Source organism: Ursus arctos, unplaced genomic scaffold (genome assembly GCF_023065955.2).
Source record: "Ursus arctos isolate Adak ecotype North America unplaced genomic scaffold, UrsArc2.0 scaffold_6, whole genome shotgun sequence".
Taxonomy (NCBI): Eukaryota; Metazoa; Chordata; class Mammalia; order Carnivora; family Ursidae; genus Ursus; species Ursus arctos.
The window spans coordinates 50,297,230-50,323,462 of record NW_026623078.1 but is presented as its reverse complement, the minus strand read 5'-3'; the positions used below and the strand labels follow the sequence as shown (position 1 = coordinate 50,323,462).

General features: G+C 36.0%; 1 protein-coding gene and 1 long non-coding RNA gene across 6 annotated transcripts in view; both read left to right on the top strand.

The window, feature by feature from the left end:
• STK3 (serine/threonine kinase 3) overlaps window positions 1-26,233 on the top strand; it is a 262,758-nt gene that overhangs the window by 59,997 nt on the left and 176,528 nt on the right. For 3 of the 5 annotated variants that reach the window (XM_026495661.4, XM_057308112.1, XM_057308111.1), the window contains exons 5-6: window positions 22,710-22,874; window positions 23,378-23,545. The exons of the other annotated variants lie outside the window; for them this stretch is intronic. In XM_026495661.4, coding sequence (XP_026351446.1) covers window positions 22,710-22,874; window positions 23,378-23,545 — 333 coding nt within the window. The remainder of the gene's footprint in view (window positions 1-22,709; window positions 22,875-23,377; window positions 23,546-26,233) is intronic. 5 annotated transcript variants of the gene reach the window in all.
• Window positions 3,319-8,203, top strand: LOC130542957 (uncharacterized). Its single transcript, XR_008957890.1, has 3 exons — window positions 3,319-6,018; window positions 6,685-6,815; window positions 7,227-8,203. It is a non-coding gene; the product is annotated as an uncharacterized LOC130542957 (long non-coding RNA).

Below are 26,233 nucleotides of genomic sequence, written 5' to 3'. Positions count from 1 at the left end.
CATATTTTGACCAGTAGATAGACTTTGCACCTTTTATATGTGTATTGGCTCTTTTATTCCTTTTTGTGCTTATCGTTTTGTTATTGTTGTCGGCATTTTTCTTACCAGTTTTCAGGATTGCCTGACAGTTTGCTAATAGTTATATGAGCACTTCATATATTTTAAAAGTCATAAAACCAATTATCTTATTGTCAGAATAGATAATAAAGAAGGAGCTTCAAAATATCTCTTTTACCTTGACCTATACTTTTTCTTTGGGAAACATCTAGGAAAAGATAAAAGGCATAGAATTAGGTTTAGGAATTAATTAGGCATATTTCAGTGATTGGAACTGAGGCTGAGCAGCAAAGGGTTGGGATTTTATCTATTTAAAGTTCGCTGCCTAACATGAGACAGATCGGAGAGTTGGCATTTGAGCTGATAGTGAATGGTAATTGTGGTAATCAGTGGTAGTGCTACTAGAGATGGGATGAAGTTGAAACCCTTCTGTATTCCACTGGGTGATAAAAGTTTCTCTGAGTCTCCTGGTTGCTTTAAAGTAAAAATCACTACTTAGTATTCATTGACTCTTTCAGCTTCTGAGTGTTGGGGGATCTGTAAATATATGTGAGTTAAATTCCCGATTTCTGTGATCAGACTCACAAATACAGCTGGAGTCATGATGTCATATGTTTTAGTAATTGACTATATTTCAAAATAATTACATTGTGTTGAACCATCTTTTAAGTGTGGTGAAACCTATGTGTAGGTAACCCTTCTGTTACCTACCTAAATCACATTTAATTGGTCAGCTCCTAGTGTTTAGGAGAAGAATAGTTGCAATTGCCTTTCCCTACTGTAAGCCACTCAAGAACAGACATTTTTATGTATTCATTTTGGAAATATTATAAGTGCCTGGAGTAACTGCTGGCGTCTAGTAGCTGCTGGCATTTGATAGATGTTTGTTGAACTGAAACAGGATCAATTCCTTGGCTGCTTATCCTATGAATATAAAACAACTCTCTCCATCTATCCAGCGTTATGTTTTTGTACCTCAGTTGTAATTTGCATGGCTACTTCTGTTTAGTTTTAATATTACAGGTTATTGAACAGATATATTCATATAGCCAAGAAAGACCATAGAAAGTGTGGTTACCAGTAACCTTGGAATGCGTGAAATAATAGCATCTATCACATTAGTTTCCTTATGTTTACAGAACTTATATATGTATGTGAGTTTAAGTTTTTGCTTAATTTTGCAAATGTGTATCTTGATAACTCTAACCTTGATAGGGTTAAAGCTGGCTGATAAAGAAACCTCTTGCCTTTTGGTGTTATTAATGGAAGTTCATGTAAGCATTATTTATTTATTTTTAGTGTTTTGAAGTTTAAAAAGAATAAAAAGTCTAATATTTATGGGAATATGTAAAATATATTTATGGGAATAATTTTGAAGATTCCTTGTGAGGAAATACTTAAAAACGAATATATTTTATATCAAATGTCATTTAACATCTAAACATTTATGTGTTACAAGTATTATATACTGCAAAGTAGAAATACACAACTCTGAAATTAAAGCTTTTTCAAAGTAGATTATATTTCGATTAGAAACTTTCACAATTACTTTCGTAATTGTTAAGCTATACCTTGACATATAGAAGAAATAGAGTCTATGTCTTAGACATTTGTTGTGTGCTTGGAAAAGTTCTAAGAAAATAAAGGCCTAAGGTTATTCTCTCCCATTTGGGCCCATTTTTTGATTTGACCACTTACTTTAATTTAACCTGGTGCTGTGGATTTTAGTTTAGCTCTTTCACAGATGAGTTTTATGATCTGAGCAAGTCATTTACCTGACAGGAAGTTTAGCTTCCTCGTGTGTTAAATAATAGTTAACATCTATATTGCTTTACATTTTATTTGGCAGTTTTATTTACCTTTCAGCTGAATGGAAAGGTTCAAAACATTTATTGATCTAGGCGCAGTGCTTTGCAGTAGAAGTACAAATAACTAATAAATTTTCTGTTGTTGCATTGTTGAGATAATCTCTATATAAAACTGAATTCGACTCTATGAAATAGAGTTAGAATTCTTTAGGAGCACTAAAGGAGAAGATCTTAGCTGAATAAGGAAGTTCAGGGAAAGCTTCGTAGGAGATAGAACCCCTGTAGCAGATTCTTTTTTTTTTTTTTAAATGTTTTTTTATTATATTATGTTAGTCACCATATAGTACATCCCCGGTTTCCGATGTAAAGTTCGATGATTCATTAGTTGCGTATAACATCCAGTGCACCGTGTACTACGTACCCTCCTTACTACCCATCACCGGTCTATCCCATTCCCCCGCCCCCCTCCCCTCTGCGGCCCTCAGTTTGTTTCTCATAGTCCATAGTCTCTCATGCTTCATTCCCCCTTCTGATTACCCCCCTTTCTTTATCCCTTTCTTCCCCTACCTATCTTCCTAGTTCTTATGACTGGATTAAGAAGTTGTGGTCCATATATACAATGGAATATTACTCAGCTATCAGAAAGAACGAATTCTCAACATTTGCTGCAACACGGACGGCACTGGAGGAGATAATGCTAAGTGAAATAAGTCAAGCAGATAAAGACAATTATCATATGATTTCTCTCATCTATGGAACATAAGAACCTGTAGCAGATTCTTGGAAGAGGAGGAGCCATCGTCTTAGAATGCAGTCTCCACCAGGGCGGGGTTTTATCTTCTTTGTTCACTGCTTATCTGCATTCCTAGCACAATGCCTGGCATGCAGGGTGCTCAGTTAATACTTGTTGCATTCATAGATGGGTGAATGAATGAATGAGTGAATGAATGAATGAATGAATGAATCAGAGAAGAGAGGGCAAAGGACATCTTGGAAGAGGAAACAGTGATATGCTAAAATTATATTTCCCTCTCTACAAGTTCAGTGGCATACTTCTAGGTCATCTGAAGGAGAAAGTTCCCAGCATCTGGTTTAAATGGATTTACTTTTCTCACACATAATTGCTCAGAATCATTGCCACATTGTAGTTTGATGGATCTTTGTTAGAATCATTATGTTGCTGTATAATTTTTTGGTTTTCCTGGAGGTGTTCCCTTTGGTATTTTTTCCCTTCATGTTTAGGGAAGCAGCATATGCCATCTTTATCATTTTGCTAATGTCTTCTACCTTCTTACTCATTTTATCTGTTTCCTGGAATTTATGTGATTCTTCTTTGAGAAGACATTCTTTGGAGCTTCCTGATTTCTTGTTCTAATGTGGACTCATTGCTTTTTAGGTCTACTGTACAGCTGCATCCTTGGAATTTCTTTTCACTGGACTTTTGGGTTAGTGCCATCAGTTTCATGTATTTTTCCTATTTCCTTTGTTTTCACCCTGTTTTGTATTCTTCCTAAACTATCTTCTTCATGGTACAAGAATAAGTGGTCAACGGTTTGAATCCTTGCATGTCTGAAAATGTCTTTATTTTGCTTTCACAGTTGATTGATAGTTAGCTTATGTAGAAATTCACATTGAAAATAAGTTTCTCTCAGAGCTTTGAGAGCTTTCATATATTATCTTCTAGCATCCGGTGTTGCTAATGTTATATATAGCTAATGCCTCTCAGAGTCTTATTTACTTGTAGGTTTTTTACCTGCCCCCCCCCCCCCCAGTCTGGAACTTTTTAGGCTTTTCTTTTTATCCTGATGGCTCTGATACTGCACAAGGAACAAGATGCTTTCACAAGGATGTGCCTAGGTGTGAGTCTTTTCTATTAGTTATGCTGATCACTCAGTTCTTTTCAGATAAACACTTGTGTCTTTCTTCAGCTTTGGAACACTTTCTCTGATAAACTCCTCCTCTGTTTTCTTCACTGAATGGTGAATCTCCTGAATTTTATCCTTTTTTTCCTACTAAATTTTTTTTTTAAGTCTTTTTGCCTTTTGGGGAGTGGGTAGGGTGGTTTCTTCTACTTTATTTTCTGATTCTTCTAACTAAACTTCTTATTTCAGGAGTTATATTTTAATTTACAAGAACACTTTCATTTTTGATTATTCCTTTTTTGTAACATTTTAATACTGAGACATGGATGCAAAAGTTTTTCTCATCACTCTAAGAAAAATAAACTTTTAAAAAGTTTTTTTCTGTTTCTAGAATCATCTCTACTTCCTCTGGGGTGGTTGTTTCACTTGTTTCCGTTGTTCTGGTCTTGCCCATGGCAAGGCTGCCCAGCATGAAGGCTGACCAACTCTCACTGGAAGAATTGGGCAATGCTTTTTGGCTGGAAGGTATAATTTTAGGGTGAATGGGCTGGGAGCTGGCTTTTAGGGGAAGGGCCTACAGAGGCAATTTGTTCAGTTTTTTAAGAGAGTACCCACTCCCCCTCCATCCCCATGTGGGTGTCAGTGCCAGAATGCATGTCATCTGCGTATACGCGGATGGGGGTAGGGGTAGAGTAGGGATTCCATGTTCTTGTTTTCTTTTCTTATTCCATTGTCTTCTTCTCAGCTTCCATGGAAAAGCTAGCCACCATTTCTGTCCCCTTCTTACTCCTGCCCCCCACTTCCCCAGTGGTGCTAACTGTAGCCCCCTGGAGTTTACTTGGCAATCACTCCTTTTGTTGCAGACCCCTTCTTTGCCTGCTCTTGGCTGTGGCTTTTCCCATAGAATGCTTCCAAATTCATTATACTCTCCTGTGGTGATTCTTTTGTTATTAGTTTATTTATTTTTTAAAAGTCTCTATCAGCTTAATGAGGTTCCAGGAGGAGGAGAGGCAAATAACTAAAATTAATTACAAAATTTAGGTTGGCTTTTGAACCTGAGTCAGTGATATTCCCCCCTCGCCTTATGTATATTTTATATAACTTTCATATTCTTAGATGTTTAGTCCAACTACTTTGAGGAGTAATTTGATAATCCCTTATAAGGTTGAATACATACACACCCTGGGATCCATCCAACAGTTCTCCTCTTTCATCTGTACTTAGAGAAATCCTAGCACAATTGTACAGTGAGACATAGACAAGAATGTTGTCACAACAGAAAATTAGAAGCAAATTTAAATCTTGATCAGCACTAGACCTTGGACTAGAAGATCGCTATTGTTCTTTCTGTCTCCATAATTCTGTAGCTCTTGGGGAAAGGTAAACTCGGAGAGTAGTATTCTGGCTGAAACCTTTCAGAATACCCAGTATCCAGATGTTCAGATGAGAATGACATTAAAATACCAAATAAATTTTGAGTTCTTAAAACGTATATAAACATTTATCTTGGTATGTAAGAGAAATTTTAGTATTTACGTTTACCTGGAAGAGATATAGGTCTGTGATATTGTGTATGGGGAGTGGGGGAGCAATTGAGGGAACAAAAATAATGGAAAGGGTGTTCTAGACTTAAGAAAGCAACTCCTAAGTTATGTATATGTGTTTTCTTCAAGGCTTGTGGTGGGCTTGTTGTTTTATAATGGAAATAATTGGGAAAGCCAAGTTTTATTTAGACATCACTTCTTTAGAAGTGTGAAGGGCACATTAAGATCATTCTGCTTGGTAAAATTCTGATTGTTAGTTTTATAACTGTTATTCTCAACCCCAGTGACGGATTTTTGATAGATATTTTATGAGTAGTTATTTATATAGTGTTGGTATGTGTCAAGCACTATTCTAAACACATTGTGTATGTTTTTGCATTTAATCTTCATACAAGGATTAAACAACTGTATGAGGTAAGAACGATTATTGACCCATGTTGTAAATGGGAAACTGAATCATAGAGTGATAAATAGATTAGAGGGAAGGAGAGGATTGAAATTATATCTAATTGCTAGAATTGAATGATAGTAGTTAAGAACACAGACTCTGGAGGTAGAGTTATCTGGGTTTGAATTCTGGTTCTGCTACATACTAGCTGTGTGAACTTGGGCAAATTTCTTAACTTCTCTGTTACTCATTTTCTTCATCTGCTAAATGGGATAAGAAGACCACCCTACTTCATTGAGTCGTTCTGAAGATTAACTATATGAAGTACGAGGAACATCACCTAGCACATAAAAAGCCCTGTATGTATTTGCTCTTGCTACTGTCATCATCGTCCTGTCATCTTTGCAATCAGATGTGTTTGAGCAGAATATACAGAGGACTGTGGAACAAAGAACTGAATCCTAGCATTCACCATGGGTACTTTGAATTATCTTTGTTAATGAGGGAGGTATAGACTGAGTAAGAGAGCTACATTTTTAGGTACAGTGAAAGGTTCTTTGATAGAATCAGACAGTGGCTATTCACAACATACTAAGGTATTTTTCTTAGTACCCTTTGAATTAATGCCTTGTACCTAATAGTCTTTTTAGTAAATATTTGATTTATTGTATTTTAAAAATATATGTTCTGCCTTGATTTGTGTTTTGTATTACTTCAAGTAGATTTTTTTTTTCTTGGTGAAGGCATACCAATTTCTTATTGATTTAAGATTTATTTGGAGTTTCAAGTTTAATATTATTTCATTGCTAATAATAGAGATCTTTTTCATTTGTATGGATTTCTGTTCCATAAAGTGCTTTTCGGGGGTTTATATTTGCCTCTGTGTTATTGAACTAATTCATGTTTGACTTCCCTAATCACTTTGTTGCATGCTCCCCCTTTGTGTAATAGATACTAGTTCATACAGGATTTACAACTCCATATATATTGAGTGCTTTTCTGTTGTCTTCTGATCTCTTTTTCAGGAATCTTTTCATGTGGGAAAGGATTTTAAAATGTCTGCCCACTGACCATTTTCACAGTAGAGTATCAGTTCTCTTTCTCTTCAGATCAAGGGATTATAAGCAGTGTGTATATATGTATATTTACATATGGTGTAAGTAGTGAAAGCTTTCATTTTGAATCACTAGTTGTGGGACTTTGTGATAGCTTATTAATCTTTTTTTTTTTTTTTTTTTTGCCAAACATCTGCAATCCAGATTTCATGAAAGACAGCCTCTCTCTGCCCTTTTGTATATAATAATGGCTAAAATATTCTGGTTATGTTTTCTAATGTATATACTTTGTGTTGAGCAGATTTGTGTTTTTCTGGAAGAATCCCATAAATTTTTTTATTATTTAAAACTGTGGCTATTTTATAGCCTCAACCCTTCTTTTTTTGGGTGGGATGAGATAGAGTGGTGAGGGATGGGAGGGAGTTACTGAGTTGCTCTGCTGTTTTTCCCAGTGTTTTCCTCATGTTGAATACCTAAGAGCCCCATTAAATGTATGTATTCTTTTTCCCAAGAGAGAAGGAGTAAGAGGGGGAGAAATTTTGATTGTAAAGAAGTTGGAATCTGAGGCTTGATGGATGTTCAGATAAAGTCTTACATGTAAGCTTAAGTATTTCCTTTGAGATTTAGGTATTTCAGAAATTGCTACTTAACTCTTCAGCTTTCTCTAAACCACTGATTTTTAGCAATGTGTTTGGTCACCATTTTATGTGATTATATCATGTATGCCATAAAAACTGATGGCACTGAAACATTCAAGGAGTTCTGTAAAATGAGAAGTCTAAATGTAATATTAATACGATTTGGAGTAAGCATTTATTAGCTGGGGGAAGTCATACTAGGAAATGAAGGCAAAAAAGGAGACTTAAAAAACTCTGCATGTTCCTTTTAAAAAACATTCTTATACTACTTTCCCTGCTCCCAATATCATACTCCTTTTGTTTGGGGGCAGAATATAGAAATCAACTTCAGAGATCTCATGCTGTTAAATATCTGGAATAACCTTTAATATTTTTAGAGTTGGTCGGTGGTTTGTGCTTTATACAAACCTTTTTTCTAGGGATTGCCCCACTTTTTGGTATCGACTTAAGGCTTACTGTATCAGTTTCAACTCTTGGTTGTAAGTTATGGAAAACCCAGCCTAAACTGACTTAAGCCAAAATAGGAATTTATTTGCTCACGTAACTAAAAATCTTGGCAGAGCTAGTTTCATGCATGGCTGATTCAGGATGAAAGGACTTACTTGAATTCATCTTTTTATTTTGATACCTCTGTATTGAGTCTAGTCTCACACAGATTTTTGCCTCATAGTTACAAGATGGCTGCCAGCAGGGGCGCCTGGGTGGCGCAGTCGTTAAGCGTCTGCCTTCGGCTCAGGGCGTGATCCCAGCGTTCTGGGATCGGGCCCCACATCAGGTTCCTCTGCTAAGAGCCTGCTTCTTCCTCACCCACTCCCCCTGCTTGTGTTCCCTCTCTTCGCTGGCTGTCTCTCTCTGTCAAATAAATAAATAAAAATCTTAAAAAAAAAAAAAAAAAAAAGATGGCTGCCAGCAGCTACTGGGTTTTTTATACCTTCTAGTTGAAATCCAGCAAGCAGTTTTGTGCCTCACTGCTTCTGAATGGGTCATGTGCCTTTCTTCATCATTGTAGCCAATGAATGTGATGTGGTAATTGGATTAGATCTTGGTCTGTGTCTAACCTGGAGCTAGGATGAAGCTGACTACCAGAAATATATATTCTGAGGATGGGGAAGTAGTGATTTCCTAAGGGGAATCAGAGTATGTTAGCAGGAGAAGCGTGAATGGGTGTTAGAATGGCAAAATATACCGGATAATTCTATATATTTACTAAAACTAAAATCAAAACAAAACAAAATATATCAGGAGTAAAGCACAATTAAAAAACCCCACCTCTAAATAACTCCTAAAATGTATGTTAAATGTTAGAAGCATTATTTATTGACATTGGAAGTTGAAGCTGTTGGGTCTTCAACCCTTTCTGCTTCTGTCGCAGTAAGGGAGGGAAAGGCTGATATTTCTCTGGGAACCTGTTTCTGCTGTGTCAGCAGTGAATGTTTGCCTTAAGACTTCTCCTGGAAAGTGTGTTCATCAGGATTAAAGACCCGTGGTGCCTTATTAAACCAGGTGGACTGACCCTGCTGTTAGTTCTGGTATCCACGACCCCTTTTCTTAAGAAGGACTTTCTCACCTTGAGCAGGTACTGCTGGTCAGAGCTGTACTAGAATCTTAGGAGAATGAGTCCTTTTGTGTGGAAAGTATTCTTGCTCCTTATTTGGTGTATCCCACAGGGTGAAACTGAGTTCTAGGTATATTTCACACATGCCTCTTAAAGTTCCAAGCCACAGCATTAACATGACCATGCACTGCAGGATTAGACCTTTCAAATTTTTCATAGCAATCATGTGCCAGGTCTTAATCTCTGATTAAATACCTCATACACATTACGCTCCATTACATCTTTCCTAAATCTTTTGATTGGATTATAAACACTTTTCTTTATGATTTTTCCACATTACAATATAGATCCTCCAATAGACTTTCTCTTCCACCTTAACTAAGTAAATTAACCTTACAAAGGTATTTCCTTGGCTGCCCTTATTGGTAAACCGCCCAGTCTTCACCTTAGTTGCTATTCTTCTTGGCATTTCTCCCAGTTCTGTTTCCTTTTCATCAGTCAGGTCCACCTTCTTACACTTTATTTTTATATGGTACATTCCTCGCCTAGTGGACTGCCTGTCACTGCCAGATGGACCGTGAGCCCTCCCTCCCTGTCTTAAGTCTGAGCCTGAGCACACCATGACAATAGCTATTTGAAGTGATATGGTTTAGTGGAAGGACTCTTGGACGAGGAACCAGCAGACAAACCCAGCATTGATTCCTGTTTTGTTACTTAGTAGCTCTGTGACTGGGGTACATTGTGTAACTTCTCTAAACTTAAGATGCCTAAGCCTAAAATGCACCTAATATCATATTACTTTCCTTACCTACCTCAGTGTTTTCTTGTGAGGAACAAAAAGGATGAGTGTCAGAGCATTTTGTAACCTGGAAAATTCTTCTTCTTCTTCTTTTTTTTTAAAAGATTTATTTATTTATTTATTTGACACAGAGAGAGAGAGAGAGAGACAGCCAGCGAGAGAGGGAACACAAGCAGGGGGAGTGGGAGAGGAAGAAGCAGGCTCCCAGGGGAGGAGCCTGATGTGGGGCTCGATCCCAGAACCCTGGGATCACGCCCTGGTCCAAAGTCAGACGCTTAATGACTGAACCACCCAGGCGCCCCTGTAACCTGGAAAATTCTGCACAAACTTAAATTTCTGTTTTATTACTACCAAGGCAAAAACTTTAAAAATGGTATATAATTTTTAATTACTAATGATTTAAGAATTTTATGATATTTGTTGAAACAGTGAATATTCTCTAGCATTAGAAAAATATGCTAAAAGATTATTGTGTCTTACCCAGTAAAGTCTTGGTTAATCTTAGGAAATCAAGAGATGTTTGTAAGTTAATTTTCCAGAAAATGGGAATGTAGCTTCTTAGGTAGCAGAGCTCTAATTTTAACAATTTTATTTTCTTTTAAGATTTTATTTATTAGTGAGAGGGACTGTGCATGCTCGTGCGCAGGCGCTAGAGAGAGAGAGAATGAGTGAGTGAGCAGGAAGGGGGGGAGGGAGGGGAAGACGGAGAAGGAGAAGCAGATTCTCCACTGAGCAGGGAGCCCAATGTGGGACTTGATCCCAGGACCCCAGGATCATGACCTGAGCCGAAGGCAGATGCTTAACCGACTGAGCCACCCAGGCACCCCTAATTTAACAATTTTAGATGGAGATCTTTTAAAATCATATGGCACAGTTCTCTCTACTTTTAACGAGAATGTGTGAGCCCCTCTCCCTTTTAATGATATAAATTAAGGAAAAAATATAAGTAGTATGAGTACATCATAAACATTTCAAATAGTATGGAAGAGGAACTTCGTGTCTCTTTACTCATCCCTCAATTTTACTTCCTTGAGATAATGTCAGTTAATAGTTTCTTGTGGATCCTTTGAGCACATATGTATGCATATCTTATTTTACACAAGGGATTCATACTGTATATGTGGTGTTCTATACCTTCTTTTTTATTTTTTTCCTTTAACTTCTGATATATCTTAGAGATCTTCCTGTACTGGTATATACAGGTCCGTGTGTATGTAACAAAATATATTTTTTTTCAGTACTTTGGATGAAATGAGTTCCAGCTTTTTAGTTCTTGTTATAATCAAAGCTGCAGGAACTTTTATATTTGTGTATTGGCAAACTTATGTTGTTATGTCCATTGGATACTTTCTCAGAAATGGCATTACTGGGTTAGAGGGCAAGTTCATTTTTCGTAAGAGTTTTTTTTTTTTTTTTTGAGAGGCTGCTACCTAAGTCATATATGGTGTTTTTTAGTGCTGAGGCAATTTCAGCTTGGATTATAAAAGAAGTATGGATTTTGCTTTCGGTGCCTTCCTGCTTGCCTGCATGCTCTTCTTCATCTTCCCTACTTTTGTCTAATTTTGCTTGAGATGTTCATTATTAATTCTACCACAGGAATCTCCATTGGAGTTGTAAAGCAAGGTTGCGTACTTGTTAGCTACTATGGCTGCTGCCCCTGTTGCTATGACGATTATAAATGATTTTATTATTTATCTTCCCCACATTAGCTTCCCACAGTGGTAGGCTGAGAGTCTGCCATCAGAGTTTTCTTTCTGAAAGTTCAGATATGTTCATATCATCTTTCCACTTAAAAATTTGTGGTATATAAAGCAGAGTTTGGCCCTAACCTACCTTTGCATTTTGCACTATTTTTCTGTACACGTTACTTCAGACACAAAGAACTGTTCATTAGTACTGGACTTCGTATATTTTTATGCCCGTTGCCTTTACACATAGCTAGTATTTCCTTCCCTCTTTGGTCACCTGACAAACTTTGTTCATTCTTGAAGAGTCAGCTCAAAAGTTACCTCCTCTGTGAAGGCTTCTTGGAGCAGGGAGAATGATGTGGTGAGATTGTCAAGGCAGGTAGGAACTGTATCGTTCAAGGACTTGAGGGTTAAATTATATGGTTTGGATTTTATTTTAAGAGTACTGGTTGTGATGCATAATCAACTTTAGGAACTGCTGTCCTGGATTGCTCCTAGAGCTAAGCCTCTTGCTACCGGCATTACTTAATGTGGTAATTATATGTTCCTGTGCCCTTCCCTTTCTACTGAATTGTGAGCACCATGAAGGCAGGGGCAGTGTAACAGGCCCTCTAGTAAATTCCTGCTAGTACTTACTTGCTAAAGTTATGTTTGGGTATTAAATGAAATGATAGCTGTCATGTGGCTGGCATACTTAAATCTCAGTAAATATAAGCTATTGTTGATGTTATCAGTATCATCACTGGATAGATAAACCTTGACTTGGTGAATATAGGTGATTTCTTGAAAGAGGTGAGATTTGATCCAGGGCTTGAAAGACTGTGTAAGGATTACATTGGTGAGTTTTCGTCAAACAGTGTTCAAGACTTTATGAAAAGTCACTGTGAAAGTTGAAGCTTAAAATTTTGTAATCAAATATAGTTAGCTGTCTATATGGCCCTTGAAAGGGGGAACTATGTCTCATTCTTTTCTCATTTTCTTAATGATCGTAGGTACTAAATACAGAATTAATGCATTATTTTATATAAATAATTATGTCAAAAAGGTAGGATTTAGGTAAGATTGTCAAGATTCATTTTTAGAAAATTAAAATTCTTAATTTTGTCTGAACGTACAAAAGCTTATTTGAATTTGTTTTTACTGACATAAAAACATTAAGGCAGTATGTATATTTTAAAACAGCTTGTGCATGTGCCCTTGAGACAGTTTGGTGGGTGCATTTTTATCAAAACCATATACACAGTGACATATTAAATATATCATATTATTATACTAATCATATGACTCTAGAACAAAAGTAAACCAGAGGACTAAAGCCTATCAAAACCATCTTTTTGTTTTTGTACAATGAGATTCTTTTTAAATTTGCCAGTGAATTCATACCAGTATTGAAACCAGATGTAGACTTCCGTCTTTTAACGTATTAGCTCAGCTATAAAAGTCTTATTTCCATCCCTGATTACTGAGTATTTCATTCATGGTTTATTATATCTCTCCCACCTTCCTTTATTTATTTTCTTTAAATAGACTATAAAATGTGATTCAAATGATTTTAAAATGACATTGCCCCATTTATATAGTGACAGAAGTAAAATTAAACCTGTATTAAAGATAACCTAATTAAATCCACAGATGAAGTACTCTGTTGGTAAAATTTTTCATTGAAAAGGATTTTGACAGATACCACTAAATGAGGTGTTAGCTGTGGTTTGAGAATGGATCTGAGAGTTTTCCGTCTTAGAACTGGAATCTTACATTAGTTACCTCCTTCTATGTAAAGTAGGATCCTCTCTCCTCTGTGTGTGTGTGCGTGTGTGTGTGGTTGTGTGTGTGTGTTTTAAGTGTTTTTAGAATAAACCTGACCAGTTTGAAATAGCCGGATATGGTCTATCTGAACTGATGTAAAGTCTTAATTATAGAAATGAAAACGGTACTACTTTAAATTTTATATAGTGATGGGAATAAATAGTTCCTCTGTTGCCAAATAGAATTCTAGTCACTTTGGTAACTGGCTATGTTTATATATAAATGAAATTTCTTATATTTAAAGGTTGTTTGAGAACAAAACTCTATTTAAGAAAATGACTGTCAAGTATCTGACTTCCTGCCTTCCTTCTTTCCCTTCTTTATAACAAAATAGTGTACGTAAAGGACATGAAATAAACATCTTGTTCAAGGTCTATTGTATAGTGTCCATTCAATAAACACAAGTTTCTATCTCATTTTCTGTTAGTGACACAAAATGCTTGTAAAATGTTGATATAAATACTGCTTTTATCCATAGTTCATTTGATAGCATTGACATTTAAAAGAGGCCAGGCAAACATTTATTCCTTCAAATTTGCTAAGATTTACCTGCATTTTGGTGCTTAGAAGGCTGAAATTTGGCCCATCGCTTTTTTTCTTTTTAACCATTTCTCTTCTTAATAGAAAGGAAAAAAATAGGCCTTACTTGATTTCTGAGTGCCATTTCATAACTATTATACTATTCTTGAAAGTTAATTATTTGAATTACTCTTTTGAAATCTTAACTTTTTCTAAATGGTGAACTACTTTTTTTATTCAGAGCCTAATTTTAATGCCACTTCCACTTTCTTCCCTAATTAATTGCTCTCCACTGTGGTCGCATTTCACTTTGAAAAGTGTTTTTTTTAAATAGTTCCTGAGTTTTTAAGTCTGTCTTTCATGCTAGATTGCAGCCACATAAGGTTGGGTTAAAAAATTTTTAAATTCAGTGTAGAGCAGGTGCTCAGTAAATGTTTTTTTAGTGAATGAATGTTATCTAGGGCTTTTTGGAAAATACTTCTACATTCTTAGACCCCTTTCATACATGTTTTATATTCTTCCTGTCTGCCACACATGTGCTCTTATCCTTGGTAACATTGTGACCCATATGGGATAATTTTATAATTGATACCTCTTTGTTTTAATTTGCTGTTCTTTGATAATTAGTGAAGTTTAATATTTTCTGTGCATGTTAACCAGCTTTATTTTTAGTTTTTGTTTGTGAATTGTATATTCGTTTCTTTGCCTATTTATTTGTTGGGTTTTATTGTTTTTCTGAAGGATTTATATGAGCTCTTTATGTTCTAGATCTATGCGCTAAATATATTACTATATTTTCTGTATTTTTCTGTTTTCTAAGCTTATAGTTTTTATGTAGACAAAGCTAATAAATTCTCGTAATTTTTTGTTTGCATTTTTTGATGAGAAACTATTCTTTTCTGCCTGATTTGATACTTTGCTTTTCTTCTCTTTTTGTTTAAATCATTTTAAAAATGTTTAAATCATTGATGTATAGGTTTGTTTTAGTGATATTAAGTATATATTTTCAATAAAACAAAAAATAAAATAAAATTAAGCCACTTAAAGTGTCCTCAGTTAAGGTTACTTTTCACGCCAAGTGATTGTGCTTACTTGCAGAGTTTATTAACATATGCTTGTTTTATTTGGCTGGTACACCATTTAAAATAATCTACATTTGAATGCTGGGATGAGGCAGGTATTCTGGGCTGATATTCAGTTTTACTGCTTGTTTATGGCTGGTATCTATTCTTAATTTAACCACTGGTATTGTGGCTGGCAACTCTTGATTAGACATTGCCTTTACTAATTGTCAAATATTTTGAATATCATCCTTGGAGCAAGGCTCGCAATTCCGTGTTTTCGTATATTGAGACCAGTTCATATATTCACGTTTGTGTAGAGCTGGAAGACATGGGCTTTGCCACTTAATGTTTGTATGATATTTGACAGACCACTTTATTTCTCTGAATTTGTTTCCTCATCTAAAAAAGGGACGATGTGTTTGTTTACTTGAGTTGTTGTGAGACTCATAAAATACTGCTTATAACTATAAAGTAGTATAAAAATTTAAGACTGCATTATATCTCTGTTCTAGAAAATGTTACTGTTTATTGTTGTTTAAATGATTTTATTGAGGGATAGAAACCATTCATTTCATAATTGAAGTTAAAAGGATGTGTAGATACCTCATTCGAGCTTTAATATTCAAATGGATTGTTAAAATAATACTGTATCACAGATAACTTTAAGATGTATCCATGTACTAGTATGAATGATTGAATGTTGTGTCATTTTTTGACTAGGCAGGGTATGAGGTGACCCCTGAAGTAAGGGGAGGAGTTAATTACTAAGGGAGAAAAGCATAATGAAAGAGGGGCTTTATAAACTTTATATGTTTGCTTCAGGTCTGCCCTCTTCACCTTTAAAAATTCAGGGCCAAATACAGGCCATGCCCTGATTATTCTTATAAGCTCATAAGGACTGAGATTGTCCATGTCCTCACCTTCAACACCCAGCACCTTTAACAGAATCTGTATGAGTCAGTGAAGTCGATATTTGTCAAAAGAATAAAAAAATGGATGTCCAAATTAGTGTGAATTTATTTCTGTTAAGACTATGAAGATCTTTCATAAATATAGAATCGTAGAGTTGGAATGAACCTTTGAAACCATCCAGTAAAGCTAGACAGTTCATGAATCAGTATAATATCTTTGGCAGATCTCTAGTCTTGCTGTGGATTTGTCCAGTGGCAAATTCTTTACAGCATTGTAGTCAGACAGATCTTGAGACCCTGAAGTATAGCAAGTCTGTTTAATCCTGAACTTTCTCTAGTGCAGCTCTGTGATATAGGGTACGGAAGCAGAGATAACAAATCAAAGAGTTAATGAAGGATGAGTGACTTGTTGGTTGGAAATAATGGAATGTTAAGAAGATAAAAATTGAAGTCTAGGTAACCGAAAAGGTCAGCATTGAAGTAATTAAACGTGACACAGTTTTACGGACCGGTGCTGCTTTTGTAGCACCCCCGAGTTCTTTAATTTTTTTTTTTTTTAAGATTTTATTTATTTATTTGACAGAGATAGAGACAGCCAGCGAGAGAGGGAACACAAGCAGGGGGAGTGGGAGAGGAAGAAGCAGGCTCATAGTGGAGGAGCCTGATGTGGGGCTCGATCCCATAACGCTGGGATCACGCCCTGAGCCGAGGCAGACGCTTTAACCGCTGTGCCACCCAGGCGCCCCCGAGTTCTTTAATTTTTATGCCAGAAGCGGGGAGAGGGGAAAATCCCAGGCACATAGGACAGCACCAGCACCTTGCACACCTTCCACAGTGGTGCATTGTGGCGGCCCTCAACAATGCGCTTGCCTCCCACTCTCCCGCCTGGCTGTAAACTGCCCAGTTATGTGGTATCACTTTCTTTTCATAACTGCTCTATTCATTTATTATTTATCAAGTGCTAACTATAGCCAGGCAGAGTTCCAAGCATTGTGGATATATCAGTGGACAAACATCCCTCCTTTTGTGGACCCTTTCTCAGTGCAGTGCTGTCCAATAGAAACACAAAATGAACCTCAAATGTGATTTAAAATTTACTGATAACCACATTAAAAAAGAAAAAAAGTAATAGGTGAAATCACCTTTAATAATATATTAACTATATTAATATTTAGCACCAATATATATTAAATAATATAGCTAATAATATTTTAATAGTATTCATAATTTATGTTAAACAATAAATTTTATAATATTAATATATAAATATCATTTAAAGGTATAATCAAATTGCAAATTATTAATGAGATACTTTTATCTTCTCTTCTTAGTACTAAGCTTTGAACTTTGGTGTATATTTTAGATTTATAACGTACCTCAGTTCGGGCTAGCCATGTTTCACATGCTCGGGAGCCACTGTATTGGGCAGTGTAACTTTATTTATTACTTTTTTTTAAAATTTATTTATTCGACAGAGATAGAGACAGCCAGCAAGAGAGGGAACACAAGCAGGGGGAGTGGGAGAGGAAGAAGCAGGCTCATAGCGGAAGAGCCTGATGTGGGCTCGATCCCATAACGCCGGGATCACGCCCTGAGCCGAAGGCAGATGCTTAACCGCTGTGCCACCCAGGCGCCCCTGGGCAGTGTAACTTTAGAGCATAGTGCTTGCTTTCTGTGGACCATCAAGTCAGACCGTCTGGTCTGGAGAATAAGTCCTGGTAGTACTAGAATTTTCAGATAATCTAGACTCCTTATGCATGGCTGTGAAGCCTTGTGTGATCCGGTTCGTGCATGTCTCCCCGATCTCATCTAGAATTAGTGTTTTCCTGATTCACGAAACTTGAGCCTTCTTTCTTAAACTCAAATATGGGAGACTTTTTTCCTGAATCATAGTTTTTTGTTTTGTTTTGTTTTTATTTTTTTTCATTTAAGACTTCAGCAAAAATGTCTCTCAGGCTTTCTTTGATGGCTACTCTAAAGAGCCTTTCTCATTCTTGGTCAATAGCTTTCTGTTTTATTGTCGGGATAGCAGTGGTTTTCTTGCGTTACCCTATTTTCTATTATATCATCATCAGATTATCCCTACCTTGTAGGATAAAACTCCATGAGAGAAAGAACGCTTCTCGTTTTATTCATTATTGTATCCCCAGGAACTGGTGTAATTCCTGGCATGTAGTTGGTGCTTGATAAATATTTATTGACTGAATAAATGGCATTCTGGATCAGGTATCTTGCACTAGAGTGGATTTATCAAGTGAGTCAGATCCTCACATTATCACTGAGGAGTGTAGGACTGAAAGACGGTTTAGAGTAGTCTTAGGGTCTTTTAATTTGGAAAGGATTAGGGGAAGTTGACACTTCAGAGGTTAGGAGAAGGAGGTCCAGGTTGTTAGTTAGTTTCTTTCCTCCCTCCCTCTCCCTTCCTCCCTCCTTCTTTCTTTCTTCCTTTCTTCCTTTCCTGTCCCGTCTCCTCTCCTCTCTTCTCTCCTCTCCCCTCCCTTCTCCTTCTTTCTTTTATAAAGAAAGCAAACTTATCCAAAGCCAACACATTATTCAAATAAACATGTACAATACATTTATGATGTTATATATTAATGTTAAATGTAAATGTAAACCATCTTCCAATTTGTTTAGCAATTTAAACATGTTAGGGGTTTTTTTTTAATGGAGATGAAATTCATATAACATAAAATTAGCCATTTTAAAGTGAACAATTCAGTGGTCTGAGTGTATTCACTGTATATAATCACCACCTTTGTCTAGTTTCAAAATGTTTTCATCACCCCAAACCGATTAAGCAATTGCAGCTTGTTTTCCCTATCCTGCTTCAGCCCCTGACAACCACCAATCTGCTTTCTTTCTCTAAGGATTTATCTATTGTGAATATTTCATTTAAATGTGCCCTTTTGTTCTGGCTTCTTTTACTTAGCTTAGTGTTTTCGAAGTGCATCCACATTGTAGCATGTGTCAGTACTTTATTTTTTATGGCTGAATAATATTCCACTGTATGTATGTACCATACTTTATTTATCCATTCATCTGAGGTTTTTTTAAAGATTTTATTTATTTGAGAGAGAGAGAGAGAGGGAGAGGAAGCATGAGCAGGGGGGAGGCAGAGGAAGAAGCAGACTCCCCACTGAGCAGGGAACTTGACTGGAGGCTTGATCCCAGGCCCCCGGGATCATGACCCGAGCTGAAGGCAGATGCTTAACCAGCTGAGCCACCCAGGTGCTCTCCATTCATCTGTTGGTAGACATTTGGGTTGTCTCAACCTTTTGGCCGTTGTGAATAGTATCATTACGAACATTCCTGTATATATATTTGTTTGAGTACTAGTTTTCAGTTATTTTGAATATATACCTAGGAATGGAATTGCTGGGTCATATGGTAATTTTGTCTTTAAGCTTTTTTTTTTTTAACTTTTTGAGGAACTAAATATTTTTTTCCACAGAAGCTGCACCATTTTACATTCTCACTATCAAAGTCCAAGAGCTCCAATTTCTTCACATCCTTGCCAATGCTGTTGTTTCCTTTTTTTTTTTTTAATTATAGCCATACTAGTGAGTGTGAAGTGGTACCTCATTGTGGTTTTAATTTGCATTTCTTAGTGACTAGTGATGATGACATTGAACATGTCTTTTCATATATGGCCATTTATATATCCTTTTTGAGAAATGCCTGTTTAAGTTCTTTGCCCATGTTTAAATTGGGTTGTTTTTTTGTTGTTGAGCTGTAAGAGTTATTTATATATTCTGGACACTAGACCCTTATCAGATGTGTGATTTGCAAATATTTTCTCCCATTTTGTAGGTTGTCATTTCACTTTCTTAATAATATTCTTTAATGAACAAAATTTTTAATTTTGATGAAGTCTATCATTTTTCCTCTTATTTCTTTACTTTTGATATTGTACTTAATGATCCATTGCTAAACCAACAGTCATGAAGATTTACCCATATGGTTTTATGGTTTTAACTCATACTTAAGTTCTTGACCTATTTTGAGTAAATTTTTATGTATGGTGTGAGGTAGGGGTCCAACTTCATTTTTTTTTTTTTTTTTGCATGTGAATATGCAGTTGTCCTGAAGTTGTTTCTTAATGAGACATGAACCACTGTGGCATTGGCAGCAGTTGAAACAAACGTCTTCCAGTAGTTACTTTCACATTCTACAGTCTCAAAGCAGTTTTTTGTTTGTTTGTTTAAAGATTGATTTTAGAGACAGCGCACATGCAGAGGGGGACAGGGTGGGAGAGAGTCTTAAGCAGACTCCATGCTGAGTACGGAGCCTGATTCAGGGCTCCATCTCATGCCCATGAGATCACGACCTGAGCTGAAACCAAAAGTTGGACACTCAACCAACTGTGCCACCCAGGTGCCCCTTCATAGTACTTATATATGTGTGTGTGTATAAATATATATGAATAATTATTCAAGTATAATTAACATACAGTGTTATATCAGTTTCACGTGTGCAATATAATGATTCAACAATTCTGTACATTTCTCGGTGATCAAGATAAGTGTACTCTTAATCCCCTTTATCTGTTTCACCCATCCCCCCCCCCAATCCACCTCCCCTCTAACAACCACCAGTTTGTTCTCTATATTTAAGAGTCTGGTTTGTTTGTCTCTTTTTTTCTTTGCCTGTTCATTTGTTTCTTAAATTCCATGCATGAGTAAAATCATATGTTGCTTTCTTTCTCTAACTGACTTATTTCACTTAGCATTATACCCTTTAGGTCCATCTATGTTGTTGCAGTTGCAAAGATTTCATTCTTTTTTATGGCTGAATAATATTCCTGTATGTTTGTGTGTGTGAACATGTAGATGAATGGATACTTGATGCTGCAATAAACATAGGGCTTCATATATCTTTTTGAATTAGCGTTTTCATTTTCTTTGGGTAAATACCCAGTAATGGAATTACTGTATCATATGGTAATTCTATTTATAATTTTTTTGAAGACCCTCCATATGATTTTTCACAGTGGCTGCACCAATTTGCATTCCCCTCAACAGTGTATGAGGGTTCCTTTTACTTCACATCATTACCAACACTTGTTATTTCTTGTGTTTTTGATTTTAGCCATTCTGACAGGTATAAAGTGATGTCTCATTGTGGTTTTAATTTGAATTTCCTTGATGATGAATGATGTTGAGCATCTTTTCATGTGTCTTTTGGCCATCTGTATGTCTTTGGGAAAATGTCTATTCAGCTGTGCTGCCCATTTTTAATTGGATCATTTGTTTTGTGTGTGTGTTGAGTTTATAAGTTCTTTATATATTTTGGATATTAACCCTTTATTGGATATATCGTTTGCAAATACCTTTTCCCACTCAGGTTGCCTTTTTGTTTTGTTGATGTCTCCTTTTCTGTGTAAAAGCTTTTTATTTTGATGTGTCCTAATAGTTGAATTTGCTTTTGTTTCCCTTGCCAGAGGAGACATATCTAGGAAAATGTTTCTATGGCTGATGTCAAAGAAATTACTGCCTCTGTTTTCTTCCAGTAATTTTATGGTTTCAGGTCTCACATTTAGGTCTTTAATCTATTTTGAGTTTATTTTTGTGTGTAATTTAAGAAAATGGTCCAGTTTCATTCTTTTGCATGTAACTGTTCAGTTCCCCCAGTACCATTTGTTGAAAATACTGTCTCTTTCCCGTTGTATATTCTCGAGTTCTTGGTTGTAGATTAATTGACCGTAAACATTTAGGTTTATTCCTGGGCTTTCTGTTCTGTTCCATTGATATATGTGTCTATTTTTACACCAGTACCATACTATTTTACTGTTTTGATTACTATAGCTTTGTAGTATCATATTTTTTATATTTTTATTTTCTACTGTGTCTTTGTATTATCCCATTGTTGGGTATTTGAATTTTTTTTTTTTCCTTCTCATACAGAGTAGTGTCCTCTTTATATAAATTGGAACTTTCCCCTTCCATCAGCTTACCTTTGGGTTATATATGCTCGTTGTGCTTAGAGCAAAAGTAGATTTATTGTTACGAACTTCTGATATCACTTGGATACATTTAAAAGCTAAGAGGGTGTTCTCAATTAAAACAGAAGCTTTCATAGATGGCACTTGAACAAGGTTGGTCAAGAGGCAGTATAGAACAGTGGTTAGAAGCATAGATTACAACAAGACGGAACCCACATCTTGGTTCCATCTTGTGCGTGACCAGAGGAATTTATTGAACCTCTATGCAGTAACTTTCTCATTTGTCAGATGGTGGTAATAACAGTATCCTCTTGTAGGGTTGTCGTAAGGATAAATGATGCAAAATGATTAGCACAACCGCTGGTGCAGATAACACTGGCTCTATTGCCATAGCTACTAAGAATGTTTCCTTTCCTTCTTGCCTTGGCTGCCTTTTCTCCCTCCTCCCCCCTTTTCCTTCCCCTGACAACCTTTGTTTGTGTTTCCATTTTCCTAGTCTTTCTCTGGAATTTTTATTTTTGAGTTCTCATTCTTAGGGCCAGCAGTCCAGGATTTGGGTGGGTTAGGATGACCTGGCTAGAAGAGGAAGTGTGGTATGGGCATAATCACTCCATGCAGAAGACTCTTGGCAAGCCACCCTTGTTTCCTTTCCTTTGTGTAGAACTGTTGATTTTCATTTTCATCAAGAATTAGTGACATCACAGGGAAGAACGTCTGAATTTACTTTCAGGACGGATAGCTGTGATATCGCTACCTCAGCATCAGAAGATATGGGAAATAGTGATTTGTTAGGGTCGTGTTGATTCTTGGGATAGGTTATATGCGTTAGGAATGACATTGATAATTTTAGAGAAAGGAGAAATTTAATACTGAAATTTTTTTTCATCAGTAAAATGTATCATAAAAGTGACAAAGAATATTTGTGAGGAAAAAGAAGCTCCCAGTTTGTTATCTTTTTAGCCTTTTCCTACAGGTTTAGTGGTCATTAGAAAGAAGTGTTTGTTACCGGTGCTCTTTTGTAAGAGTTTATCTAGCATGGTTTTTCAATCTAGTTTTAAAAATATTTCTTTCCAGTTAACAGAAGATGAAATTGCAACTATTCTTAAATCTACTTTGAAAGGACTAGAATATTTGCACTTTATGAGAAAAATACACAGAGATATAAAAGCTGGAAATATTCTCCTCAATACAGAAGGACATGCAAAATTGGCCGATTTTGGAGTGGCTGGTCAGTTAACAGTAAGTGTAATAATTTTGGAAACACTTGTGGCCTATATGTCCAGGTCTGATTGTGACTGAACATTGATAACTTTTTGGAGGGGTGATGGGAAGAAATACATAACTATCTTGTTCTTGGGGAGAGGGAGCCATAATTTCAGTATTATCTATTATTTTTATTTACGATTTAAGAGACATTTAATAGGAAGAAAAATATTGTCATTGAAATGCTTTAAAAAAAAGAAAGCTACATTGATCCATTTCTGTAGCTTTTATTGTTACAGTACTATTTTTAATGACTATCTTTAATGAAGGTGGAGATAAGTTACTTGTGGACTCTTGCTTTTTACAGAATTCAGAATTCCTAAATATGTCATGTCAGTTGAAATTGTAGGAAAATAGTCAATTTTTGATATAATCTGTAGTATTTGAGGGTTTCACTGTGCAGTGTAATGAATATGTTGGCAAACAGAGTCCCTTAGTGTTTTTGTAGTAGTATTTATGTCAGTGTAATGTTTTTGCAGGATACAATGGCAAAACGCAATACTGTGATAGGAACTCCGTTTTGGATGGCTCCTGAGGTAATTCAAGAAATAGGCTATAACTGTGTGGCTGACATCTGGTCCCTTGGCATTACTTCTATAGAAATGGCTGAAGGAAAACCTCCTTATGCTGATATACATCCCATGAGGGTAAGAAAATGATGGTTTGCTAAAAACGTTGATGTTATACAAGTTGCAGTTTTGTAATGTCAGTGTAAATAAATAAATGCAAAGTAAATTAAAGAAGTTGATTTGAACTTAGGTTCTGTGCAAAAAATAGTAAAATTATGTCAGAGGTTAGTGATATTAACTTTTTTCCTCGAACCACATCCTCAATTGTGAGAAAAGAAGTGAAGACTATATTTCTCTTTGAAGTCACTGTTTTCCCCCCCCAAAAATATACCTGTAAAATTTCCACTTGCTTTTCAGTAGACTAAAGGATTGGTTAAGTCACTGTATTCTTCAATTTATCCATCATTTTCTCAGTGTCGCCATGGAGGCCTTGGAAAAAATCAATTTTCACTTTTCTACCCACTCTGCAAATTCCACTTTTCTGTGTTTTTGTTTTCCTTTTTTTCTTCTCTCATCGGAAGCTAATATTTAAAAAGCCTGACTTCTAACATTGCTACATATATGTAGGCAAATGAATCTTATTTCTTCAGTTGGTGCTTAGTGAGAAAATAGAATTCCTTTTTTGAACATTATTATATACTTCTATGAACTCCTTTTTCCAGGATGAATTTTTTTAGTTTGAAGTATGTGCCTTGCATATTCAAGTCTAATTGCCTCTGCTTCAGGGTTTGTGATGGTAGAGTTTTTAGGTTTCTTAGTGTGTGAATCTCAATTCGTTATAGATAAGGACATCTGTCTTTGTGAACTTATTGCCCTCTAGTGGCTGGAGCCACCTCAAGAAGAAAAGAGAAGAATGAAGAGAGAAGAGAGGAAAGAGAGACAGAAAGGGAGAAAGAGAATGGTAGTGTGTGTGTGTGTGTGTGTGTGTGTGTGTGTGTGTAGGAGAGAAAATGGTGTCAGGGCGACTGGAGAAATGTGTGAAGTAAATAGATGGGAGGAAAGAGAATGCAGTATTTTGGAACATCTGAAGAAGAATAAATTGGAATTATTTCTGATAATACAATGCCATTGTGGATTGAATTTCAGTAATATAAGTAACAGTGTACTCTACTGAAAATATTTAAAAATCTGCCTGCCACTTTAAAGAGAAATTCTGAGTAATACAGTTGTGTATAATAAGTATCATCTTCCTTGTGTATATAAATTACTTTTGCTAAAGTGAAAAATAAAAATGGCATGAATTGTTTGTTTGCAAAATTACATGAAAAATCATAAGGTCAACATAAAACCAGCAACACAAACTCTCATTTCTTCTCTGATTATTACTTATCTTTGGTATTTTTAGTTAAAATATTTTAAGGTGATCCTCAAATTAGGTGTATTTGAGTTTGAATTAGTGAGGTTAACTGAATTATCCAAGGCATCTTAGCCAAATGCCAGAGCTCGGATTTAACTCAGAATTTAGATTATTACTCTTCTGCCTCCTCCTTGTGTGTAGATCTTATTTTTCCAACCACATAGATCAACATATTAAATTTGACCCTGAGGTAGTCTCCCAAGTAAGTAGTAAAGAATTGTAGTATATGGTTCCCAACTTCCAGGATCTTAAAGTAGCACTTGACAGTTTGAATTCACACATATGAAATAGTAAAAATATACTTGAAGATAGTATTTTTCTTTAAAATTTTTTCTATTTATCTCTATGTATCTATGTATCTATCTATCTATCCATCTATCTATCTATGAGTCAATCAGTCATCTATCTCACTTTTTTCTATCAGTCTAAATCCTACTCATTCAAGTCTCAGGTGAGATATTATTTCTATATAGAGCTTTCCTTGGTCACCACCACCTAAGTAAATTTCTTTTTTAAATATTTAATTCACTTATTTATTTAGAGAGCGAGAGGGGGAAGGGACAGAGGGAGATGGAGAGAAGCTCAAGCAGATTCTGCGCTGAGCGCAGAGCCCAATGTGGGGCTCCATCTCATGACTGTGAGATCATAACCTGAGCGGAAATCAAGAGTCAGACGCTTAACCCACTGAGCCACCCAGGCGCCCCTAAGTAAATTTCTTTCTTTCCTCACAACTTGTATATAGGCAGTTCTTAGCCCTGTAGTTTTTTGGACAGTTTATCAAATGTTGCCTTGTGCATTTCCAAACACAGCAAGGTTTTAAGTTGCTATTTAAATTATGTTATCATTATTTACCCGTTCTCATGTTTGTGAACTGTGAGTATGGGGAAACTCTTGAGATCGTGTGACAGATACAAGTTTTCCAAAATTGGAATTTTCACTTGAAAGCTCATACTTTATCATCGGCAACAAATATGACAGTTTTCCTTGAAACGACAGATTCACTCGGTTCATTTTTGAGAGAATGTCACTCAAATGCCAAAGTCTGAATAACTGTAGTTTTTCTGTCGGTTATTCCTTCAGGTGAAAATGGTGTTCCTTGAAAAAAGACTTGAGCTTGTTTATCTTGCCATTCAGTCACACAAGTGCTTTTCCTGGAGATAATCCTTGTTCTTCTGTATGCAGGGCGAATGCTTTGTGTGTATTTCTCATTTTGTCATAGAGAATATTAAAAAGATAGGCATTCAAGGGTGGAATTTTAATAAAATGAATAATATTTCCTGCTTCACCACGGTTTAGATTAGTTTGGTGGGAGGTGAGCTGGGAGGATAAAAGAAAGAGCTGTCCAAGAGAGAAGAAGAGATTGTTGAGGACTCATCTCAAGTTGAAGAGCGAGAATTGTGTTGTCACCA